Below are 12,072 nucleotides of genomic sequence, written 5' to 3' on the forward strand. Positions count from 1 at the left end.
TTGGTTATTAATATGATTTATATATGCAATTCAAAGACAAGAATGTATATATTACAATATAGATTATTTAAGAGGTCATATTATTTATTTAAAAAAATTATAGATAAAATGAATTTTCATTTACTGATCAGAACTCCACAAGCACACAAAAAATACTATTAAAATGGTTATAAAGTTTTAAATATCATTAAAAATGTATTATCTATAAAAAATGATTTTAATAAGAACAGATAAGCTTTTATTTTAGAGTCGATGAATAATTTTTAGAATATAAAACCATATTTACCTTTTTATTTTAACATCAAAATTAAAAACTCTGAATGAGAATGAATAGCAAGATATAGTATATTTACCTTTAAAAATTTGAATATATATATATATATATATATATATATATATATATATAGTGAATATTTTAATGTTGATATTTTGATTTTTAAAATTTTAAGTATTAAAAGAAGTGTTAATAAAAAATATTATCCTATTAAAATATTAAACTATAACATATAGATTATATAATTTTTAAATATATGGTTTGGTTTATTGTGAAAGATCGACAATGTCAGTATAACTATCAAAAATAATTTTTTTAAAATTAAAATTGCTTAAATCCCAATTGATATTAATTATGTTTTAAAATAAATTCAATAAATTAGTTATATAATTGATGTAGTCAGAGTGATATATAAGAATTATTAAATTGAAATATTTAATAAATAATTTGCAACTCATAAATGAGTTATATTAGATTATATCTTGAAAAAAATATTTTCTAATTAAGATTTAAATTGTTTAGACACAAGTCTATTTAAATATATTGTTTAAACGTGTTTTTAGTTTCTATAATATATATAAAACTTTATGTTGTTCCTTCGGGAACATCCGATAAAAATTTATGTTATTCATTTATAAAAAATTTAAAATAGTTCATGCATTATTAAATTTTTAAGCATTAGTTTTTATCGTTATATACTTAACTAGATGTCGTTGACATCTGTGTCAACTTATCATGTGATGAAATGTTATTTTATATAATTTTTAGTTTAGTTCCTGTAAACATGTTTCCTTTTTATTGTGAAGATTTTGGGGGAGAGAGACCAAATTATTTTCTAAGTTTTATCCTTCGCATATATATACGAAGAGATGTAAATCATTTATTATTTTTTAGCGTAAGAAATATCTTTATAATATTATATCGTTTTTTATTTATTTTGGTTTACCAAACAAGTGAAAAGAGAATTAAACTTTCTTTTATCTATTATACTTTTTTCTTTAATTCAAACAACAACAAAAATTGACACAATTTTTTCACTCCATTTTCTTCCCTATTTTCACATCCAAATATAGCTTAAAATTTTAAATAAATCATTAAATAGCTCAACAGTTTAATTTGTATTCATTATCATTGTAAAAAAAATCATACTTTCAATCAGCCAAAAATCATGATGATTAAATGTCACTTTAATTTAATGTAACTATTATAAATTTTAATAATTTCTTACATAATTTTTTAAGAGACTTTCTTTTGAATCATGTCACTTAATTTAGGTGTCAAATAAAATTGTGGTATTCACATATATTTTTTTAACTACTTATATAGGTTGATAGCCCTATTAATCCAGCTAGAGCCGTGCACGTCACGGCTACTTCATGTTGTCAATAAAAAGAAAAAAAACATGTTAAAGCGTCTAGTACATTGACAATGAACTACGGACATTCACTCAATTTTCAATTGATGATGAATGGTTCCCATTAATAAAAGATGTTTGTGAAGCACTATCAATTTTTTATATTATACATTAAACATGCACTCTTGTGCTATATCAAATGGTACGGTTCATGTTTCATAATGCTTGTTCTACGAATTCCTATTAAAGTATTAGTAATTAGTTCGTTTTTACACTTCCAAATATCACCATAGTACTTGATGAGATCCTGGTGGTGGCGAAATTCCACCTGAAAAGAGCAACAGTTTGGAGGGAAAAAAATAGGATAAAGCATTTGTTGGTAAGTCTTTATTGAAGTGTTATCGTTACTTTAAGCAAATTGAATATTGAATCGTCAGACCTAAATGGGCTCCAGCAGCGCATAACTACACACTTGACCCTTAGAATATGGTTGCAAATGAGTAAGCAGATGAATAAGATATTAGGGTTTCATGAACATCGACACGTGATGGCCTTGTGAATTGGACCCTCCATGTTCGCTACTCTAGGATCCTTTGAGTGAAGAAAAAAACATCCTTCCAGATTAAGCACACTGCAGATTTTGCCTTTAATTGGCTCATTTTTTCACAGAAAAAGTTCAATATAAATAAAAGAAAAAAAAATTATACATGCATATGCATGCTCAGTAGATTTTTTATTTGACTTTTAAAGAGTTAGCCACCACACGATAACGAGGTATCAACACCGGTAGGCACATATGAGAAAGTAAAAAAAAAAAAAAAAACAACTGTTGTGTCCCGTGTGTGGAGGGATGATAGCTTTTTTTAGTAATCAAAATATTTATTAATTTTATTGATAATTAATTTCTATGAAAAAATAATTTGACTGATTATTTTTAGTAGAATTTCTTTTTAATCATGTTTTTTTGTCATTTTAAATTTGATATTTTATTTAAAATAAATGAATTTAATATTACTCAAACCAACCACTTGTTAGTAAGTGAAGAAATGCAAGCATTTGCATATAATAATACATACCAACTATATTATCAGTGTACATTGGGCAAGTTAGTTGGTGAGATTTTGTTCAAAGCAAGTTGTTAAGAAAGAGCTTCTAATTAATTGGAACTTTGAGATGTTCTATACAGTAATTTCTTTGATGTGGTATTGGTTTGGAATTGTCAGTCTATATATGTATGAAAATCCAGAAGGAGCTATATGCCATAATTAAAATCTAACACGATTATAATTAAGCACGGCTGGCATAAAAAAGTAAAAATGAATATATGTAACTTTAACCACTCTTTTTCCATAGCTTGTATCTGCTAGTGAATATGTTTACCCCAGGAGTCAACATGAAGGAAAAAATAAAAACAAAACCTTGGGAAATGCTGAAAGATTGGATTAGATATTCACGATCCACTTGCCATTATTGTCGGCCTAACTACTTTGCTATGACGGATCAATGTCCTATTAATTTTGGGACTTTTAAAAGAGCATATAAGATTAGCAACTTTTAGATATATCAATATTAATTACAGTCTAATTCACCTTTTCTTTTTCTTCGTTTTAAATAGATGTATGTGTTGGTTCTTGATTAATTACATTTGTTTCATTTTAATTCCCAAAAAAATATATGTGTTACTTTAATTTAGTCATTTAATTATAAAAAAATCAAAATCCAGTATTTTTATACACAAATTAACGATAAGATTATTAACAATAGAAATTTAGCCTACTAGCTAGAAGACATTAGTTTTGGAAGAAATATTTATACAGTATTTTTGAATTTGTTTTTGGAAAACAATAGAAATCAATATTTATACAGTTCTAGAAAACAATATTTAATATCTAATGATGTCTTGCGTATAATTATACAGTTCTAGAAATTCACTCAATATTTATACAGTTCTAGAAAACAATAAAAATCCTGTATTTTTATACACAAATTAATTACAATTTGAATTTGTTTTGGAAGAAATATTTATATTTAATATCTAATGATGTCTTGCGTATAATTATTTCCTGTATGGTAGATGGTGGTGGAAATCCTAAAAATTGAAAATATTGATTAATTAAACTAGTGGTATTTGCTATCATTAATATATTAAATTATTGGCATTTCAATGATTAAATTGATCTGTCAAGAAGAAAGTAATTTACATACATCTTCTGTGTGTTTGCGACATGAATGTTTTTTTTTTTTTTTGAAGAAAACTGCGACATGAATGTTTTTTTTTTTTTGAAGAAAATTGCGACATGAATGTTGACATAATTGCAAATATGCATAAAAGTATTCCGATTATAACAACTAGAAAAATCACATTCATATATTTTCAATCTCATCATACTTGCCTTTTTGTATAGTAGATACTACCAATTAGCTAGAGAGGAATTCGTTGACAATTGCTTGCTAGTGCACATAATCTAATTAATTGTGATTTAATAGAACCTACTATGTTAATTACTGAGATGATATCTGAGGTTCATGCATAATCGCTATCACCGAAATAAGTATTTGGACTTTCGGGACGCAGACAATATATAGGGATTAGGGTCGCACATAAGTTTAGATATATTAAAAAAATTATATAAACAAATTAAGATGGTGGACTTTTCTTAAGAAAAATTTCTCATCCTCATACTTTGTGAACACGCAAATGATCCTTTCCGGTACAGAGTAATATATTTTTTTTCTTTCACAAATGGCAAGTTCATCTTGCAAGATTCAAACCTTCATCCCCTTGTTAAAAACAATTGGCTAATAATCACTGTGCGTCAACCCTTTCTGAGTATATAATAGATTAATTGGGAGATGCTACCTGGAGTTAGATTTGATAAATTTTAAATTAAATCACATATAAAAATGTGTTAATTAAAAATAAACTATATAATGAATTTATAAGTTTACAATTGTAATATTAAATACTCATAAGAAAAATTTACTATAATAAAATTTTATTAAGCTGGAACAAAATTGTCTCTCTTAAAAAATAGTAGTCTTTACCAAAAACACAAAAATTTATCCAATAAATCTAATTAAAAGAAACCTCATGTTTGACTCTTACCGCTATTTTAATTAAATATTTTTTGTATTTTCTCTCTATCTCCTTTGAATATGTATTTCATATACTATTCTTAGTAATCAATTAAAAGATTTATGTCCTAATTATCATAATTTTATCTTTATCTATATATACTTGATCTTCTTAACCATCATTCTCTTTCAATTTACTATCTTTTATCGTTATCTCCAAATTAAATTTAAGTTTCTTTTTATATAAATTGTCAATATAAAATATAACTTATGTATTTAAATATTTATTAATTATTTGGATTTTAATTATATAAAATTAAACTTAGTCATGCTTGACTCTTACCGCTATTTTAATTAAATATTTTTTATATTTTCTCTCTATCTCCTTTGAATGTGCATTTCATATACTATTCTTGTAATCAACTAAAAGATTTATGTCCTAATTATCATCATTTAATCTTTATCTATATATACTTTATCTTCTCAACAATCCTTCTCTTTCAATTTACTATCTGTCATCTTTATCTCCAAATTAAATTTAAGTCTCTTTTTATATAAATTCTCAATATAAAATATAATTTATGTATTTAAATATTTATTGATTATTTAGATTTTAATTATATAAAATTAAATTTAGTCATGTGTAACATACAGGCTAAATTATTAGTTTATTATATATTAATATAATGATTTAATGAAAACAAAGATTAGTCCAATTGGTAAGGGGGGGCCGAAATATGCGAACAAAGAATGGTCCAAAAAATATATGCACATAAATTTTTAAATATAATATTGATAATATAATATTATAATTACAAGTATATAAGGATTACTTAATAAGTTAATAACTTAATTTTAATTTAACAAATTAAACTTTTTTCCATTTATTGACTAAACAATATATTGAATAGAATAATATGAAATAATTATACATACCTTTCTTGTTTCTACTAATTATAATTAGTGAAATTTTAGTTCTAAATTTAGTTCCACAAATTCAAAAATAAAAATTCAATTTTTTTTTTCAATTTTGTGTGACACTCGAGGTCTTGTATGTGCATTTAAGAAATTTGACTTCAAAATTTAGACCTTATTCTCCTCCCTCTTCTCTCTCTCAAAATTTTATTCTCGTCTCTAGTTCTTCCTTCACTCATCTTTTTCTACATTAAAGCTTTTATCTATGACTTCCTATGGTGGTGAACTTGTTTTTGACTCATCTTCTTCTTAGAATGATATCTTCAATCACCTTTTTTCTTTTTTCATTTCACTATCATTGATCTTCAAGAAGCAAAAGGATGAAAAAGATCTAAGGCCTACAAGTTCTACATGGAGTCACATTAACTATGATCCCCTTCACCCCATTAGCATACCATCGATCCTTTACTAAACAAATTCATATCTTTTAAGAATGTGTTTAATTCTCATTATCAATGTGAAAATCTTTATTGATGGATAATCTTATGTATTCCTGTAAGTATTTTTGAGTCTTAAAGTTTGTATGTCTTAACAATAAAAGTCTGTCCTAATATCATGGTGAGTCTCTTATACTCAATTCACCTAAATTTTTACCACACAAAAACAATGATCTGAATAGATATATATTGGTCACATTCTCCTTTATTTTTTTTCTTGCTTAAAACATCTACTCTCTTTTTTCCCTATTGCTTGTTTCATTTTTTTAACCATTTTATTACTGAAATACTGGAATAACATAAACAAAGAGAAAAAATGCATATATAATGGAGTAAATTAATTATATGAGAATAGTTAGGATAGAAAGCGAAGCAGCAATAAATGAGAGAAAGGAAAGAACTTATAAACATTCCAGAAGAGATTGACAAAAATGTCGAGATCCAACCAAATAAGTAGGAGGAAAGATATAGAGAGGAAAAAAGGAAAGAAAAAAAAAAGGAGAAATTAATAGATGTGATAAATAGTGTGGTAAAAAATGAAAAATAAAAAATGAGGTGAAAGTACATTGTAAGAAAAATTGACTATACAAGTAATAACTCTGTATCAATAGAAGCATGTCAAATGCCTTTAAGAAAAAATAGAATCATGTCAAATGTCTTTTAAAAAAAATAGAAGCATGTCAAATGCATAATCTTTTTTTATTTGTATATAACATAGTTTAATGATCATACTGCTATTGGGCAAATAAATAGAAGCATGTCACATGTAAGTTTCAATTATATACAATGAAAATAGATACTTTTGCAGTTTATGATAAAAGGGCGTTGTTTATCTGAATAAACTTTAATTAACAAATAATATTAACCAATGATTACCTTCAATATATTCTAACAATAGATCAGCACGAGGGCAAATAAAAATATTAAGGAAATTACATGGGTTGTCTCTCGTGACGGATTCATAAATTTTTTCAGTAGTGAGAAAAAATAGTTTAATATTTTCTCAAACCAAAAATTATATAAGGTTTATTAAAAATGATAATAAAAAATTAAAAGCAGTAAATTTAAAAAAATTTAGGTAAAATTAATATTAATTTATTTTCACTTTTATCTTTTATAACTATTGACATTCATCTTATTTAAAAGAATTGTCTTGTAGAGATAATATTCATTTTTTTATATAAATACAAAAAATATTTACTTAATAAAGTAAAAAAATATATTTTTTGGAAATAATTACCCCCATTATTCATAATGTAAATCCGCCATTGGTTGTCTCGTGCCTGTTGGTAAGGCGTTAGGTGTGTGTTCACGAGAGTTAAAGCATATTACACATAAGATGATATTTTAACCATCTATAATTGATCAAGAGAAAGAATTGAGGGTAATTTATACCTCCCTTGAATTTATCTCATGATATAAACACTCATACTATCTTATTCAAAAATTAGGAAAAAGAAAAGAAAAGAAAAAAAAACGAGGATCATCTGTTATATATGCATTGTTTTAGAAGAACACGTTAAGATATATTCAAAGGGAAATAATTTATGGACACTCAAAACTAAATGACAACTAGAGAGAGAAAAGAGTGTGAAATGTATGTATGAATAAATAGGCAATATGATTGAAAGGAAAAAAAAAAGGTTTTGATAAGGTGATGTATATATTTATCATCATTCATGCATTATTGATCATATTCAAATGGAATATTGCGCTGTATTTTTTTTGTGTGCAAGTTTGTGCTGCATAATGATTAGCAACCATCAAGGAAATATAGCCCCCGTGAATTCCCTGTGTCCTTGTATTTGTTTTTCTTTAAATTAATATCATCCGTCAAAATTGCATGCATGATCTAGAACAAATTAATGCATGTATAATAAAATTAATATATTTAATAGTATTGTTTTTCGGCGGTCCCTTTCTTGTGCAAGAATGAACAATAGTAGAAAGGAAGGAAATATATAGAAGCAGAGATGGCAAGAGTGAAAACTAAAAAGTGATCACTGGGGTAAAACTGAAGAAATTACAGAAAGAAGCAACGGCATGGTCACTGTCCAGGTGAGACGAGATCGCAAGTAAATTAAATATACAAACACACTATATCATTATATCATATCATAATATTATCATCCTTCTATGTAATAATAATATATGTAACACGTTCCTCTCTAGCTAGCTAGCACGTTGAATTAGAAAGGAGGTCTGGCATGAGGAGAATGAACCCAAGGAGAAGAAGAATAAGCTTCATGGTTCAGATGTTGCCCATTCGAAAGACCTAAATTAGGAGGAACATTATTGTTATAAACCGAAATCGACGACGAGGCCTCGCCGGGACCGCCGGTAATTCCCGGCGGAGAGCCTCCGCCGCCGCCGTGTTCCTGATCATCATCCTCTAGAGGCAATCTTTCGTACGTAGCATTGGAAAACGTAGCCGCCATTAACAAAACGGGAGCCGCCGCCAAGAGCGGGCCCACCACCCCGCCGCCGACGACATGCCCCTGGCCTCCGGCGAGGTAGATGGTGAGCCCGGTGGCGCCGGGAGGGGACGGTCCGGGGAGAAAGGAGCCTGTGAGGGAGAGGATATCAAACCGGCCGTGGAGCGCCATGACGGCGCCTGGCGCCGTGGGCTGGCGGATAGTGACGTTGACGACGGTGCCACTGCCGCTGAGAATGGAGACGCCGCGCTGGAGCCTCCGAGCGAACTGCGCCACGCAGTCGGCGATGTCGGCTCCGGCGGCGATCTCCATGACGTGGCTTCGCAGCGCGTTAGGGCTGTCTCTGGTGACAAATATCGGCGGTTTCGGCTTGTTTTTGGAGCCCGGTGGACGGCCCCTAGGGCGGCGCGTGGTGGAGACGTCGATCGCTCCCTCTCTGGGCTCGTCGCTGTTCTCTTTCTCCTCTTCTTCTCCTGTATGGTTCCCCGTCACCGCACTCTCGTTCATGGAAAACCCCAGATCCGGTTTTTTCATTGAGTCGCCAGAGTTCTCCAGACCCACCGACCCGGTCCACCACCGGTTCGCCATAACAAAATAACAACAAAAAGTTGAAGTTGCAAGAAAACTAATTAACTCTCTCTCTCTCTCGAGGTATATCGGAAGGAGATGATTGATTGGTAAGAGTGATATAGTATTGTTTTTGAGTCAACAGAGAAGAAAAAAAATAATGACAAGGGTAGAAGAAGGAAGGGCTTGGTTGGGAATAAGGTGATTAGGGTTTGGTTTGTAACTTTGTGTATTATATATAATATTGTGTGGGGTAGGGTGCACGAACTTGCTCGCTCCCCGACAATATTGATATATACGAGAGAGAAGAAAACTGCAATTAGTGCTACTTGCTATTCACTGATTATTACCAATACATATGCAGCACAGTTTGAGTTTCATGTTTGACCATTTTTTTGGCGTTCTCATATAGTATGTGCTGAAGAATCAAAGGATTTCGCAACCCTACTTTTAAACAGTGGAAAATACTATATTAAAAGTATTAAATAATTAATATTTTTTTAAAATATAATATTCAATATTGCGGTTTTTATTGTTTAATAATTTAATTTTATTTTTACTCTTTGAGACTTTGACGAATGTTTTGAATATTTATTAGTATTAACAAGATCCTATATTAAAATATAGCTACGACTTTCAGTTCATCTATGACTAAATTATTGAATGGCTCAACATTTTGTTAGGGATTGTTTGTTTCTTGTTTTACCGGAGAACAAATTAAACAGTGATCAACTCAAGTATAAATAAGACATAGACCTTAAGTGTAAAAGTGGGTGTTTAATTCTAATTTATCAGGGAACTTTGATATGATTTGATTTTTATCAACACAAATTAAATGGAATAATTAAGGATAGATCTAGAACTGCGTAAAGATATAGAGTGAGAAATTAAGGGAGAAAATAATGGTGTGTTGGGGCAAACTTGTATTGGGTGAGCAAGTTGGATGAAGAAAGACGAAATAAAAGGCAGTGGAAAGAAATACAGAATACAGGACACCCACCATCTTTTGATTGTTGCTTGTATTTGCTAGTAATTTGGGTGCGAGTACGATTCCTTGCTTAATTTGCGTATCGCTATTTGTCTTTTCATATGTGGATCGATTATATATGTATATATTATTTAATTAACATCACCATCTTTTTATTTTCCGGTGGATTCCATTCTGTGTTCTTCACGCAGAATTATTTTCCACCCGCTTCTGACGTCAACATGGTTCACTAGGAACGAGTCTGCGTTTTTCGGATTTTAAACCTATACGATATTGCATGCAATAAATTTAATTCTTCATTTCTCTCAGTTAATTTAATTTTAAAAAAGCATTTAATGCTCTAATTTCTTTAGACTGGGAATCAAATAAAAATAATTTTTATATGATTTTTAAAATAATTATTATAAAAATTAACAAACTTATTTGTATTTAGATTAATTAAAAATCTTTACACTATGGGTTTATATACTGTTTTTTCTTTTTAAAAAAACATAACTAATTATATATATATATTCTTTTGTCTCAATCATTTTTATTTTCTTCTCTCACTTCTCCATAACCTTTCTCTCTCCTCAAGAAATAAAAACTTATCAACTTTTGTGATACCCTTTTTTATTTTACTTTTGCTTCTAATCTAGCTATTTTAGTCCCTTTATTATTTTTTTATTTCACTCTAATCATTAGCTCTTGTTTACATTCTAATTCATGGATTCAATTCTCTCATTCTGACTATAACTATTGGCTTTTTTATTTTATTTTTATGGATCATTGGAATTACTTCAAAACTAAGATTTTTTTTAAAAGTCTTACATTACTTAAAGAACAAAGTTCATAAAAAAATTATATATTGCGCTTAATAAGTATGTACTGTCCGTATAAAAGAAATTATATTATTAATTATCATAAATTATTATTAATAAATTTTTAAAGATAATTATTATAAAATGAATAAATTTATTATACATCAAGATTTGTTATTAGATGATAATATAACTATTTTACAATATATGTATTACTTATTCTTATAGATAATAATAAGATTTGTATTAATTTTATTAGAAATTTAGAACCATTATGAAGAGGGAGGGGCAGTTGGATCTTCATCATGTCTATAGAGAAGATAATGTAAAATTATTTGATATTATTTGTATTAAATTCATTTAAAATTGAGAGTTATATGTAAAAGGATTTTGACTTATAAGTTTGTCACACATTTTTAGTTGAGTCTTAATAACACTCATTTACATTTGTTAGGTTATTTTAAGATATAAAATGTTTATATTTATTTTACTTTTTATTTTTATGGTAAAAGATGAATATTTTATATTTTAAGAAGATGAAAGTTACTTCTTACAATAAATAATTATTCCAAATTCATTCTCTTATATTTATTCTTTTACTTTTAATTCTTCAGTATTCCAAATAATTTTTCTAGACATTATTTTCTTTAGAGAACGTGATTCCTACAAATACAATGATATATCTTAAAAGTTAAAACAAACTATTCGGCTAAAGTATTTTATTTTTTTCCAAACCTAATAACATAGATATATATATATACAATATACTTATTTTTCATAAACAATTTCACACGCACTCTCATGCGCTCCTCTCCTCCCTCCTCTTGCCTATGTACATGGACAAAATTAAATTTCATTATCCACTAAGTACTAATTGATCTTCGAAGATTAAAACATGACCATCTTGGCTATACATGTACTTGTGATTGCAGGTTCATTTTCTCCTATAGTTCTTTCCATTAATACGTAGCTGAAATGTCAAAGTCAGGGATTTCGCGGTTACTCTGTTAGTAAAACATTTTCGAGTGTACATTAATTTCAAGGTTTGATCAGATGGTTGAATTCTCTGTGAGTAAAATATTCAATGCCCACGCCATCATTGTGCGGCGACTTTGATGATTCAACTTAAAATATCTGATTTCATTCACATCAACGATTCAATGTAGA

At 28.4% G+C, this 12,072-nt stretch overlaps 1 protein-coding gene across 1 annotated transcript; it reads right to left on the reverse strand.

Annotated features, from left to right (window-relative positions):
• Positions 1-8,055: 8,055 nt before the first annotated feature.
• Positions 8,056-9,532, reverse strand: LOC114402335 (AT-hook motif nuclear-localized protein 19-like). Its single transcript, XM_028364852.1, has one exon. It carries the CDS (start codon positions 9,136-9,138, stop codon positions 8,305-8,307), a length of 834 nt encoding a protein of 277 aa, XP_028220653.1. The 5' UTR covers positions 9,139-9,532; the 3' UTR covers positions 8,056-8,304.
• Between the last annotated feature and the right edge of the window lie 2,540 nt (positions 9,533-12,072).

Source organism: Glycine soja, chromosome 20, assembly GCF_004193775.1.
Source record: "Glycine soja cultivar W05 chromosome 20, ASM419377v2, whole genome shotgun sequence".
Classification (NCBI taxonomy): Eukaryota; Viridiplantae; Streptophyta; class Magnoliopsida; order Fabales; family Fabaceae; genus Glycine; species Glycine soja.

What these genes read in the sequence shown, in the direction of transcription:
- LOC114402335 (XM_028364852.1), bottom strand. Translation starts at nt 9,138, where the DNA reads ATGGCGAACCGGTGGTGGACCGGGTCGGTGGGTCTGGAGAACTCTGGC.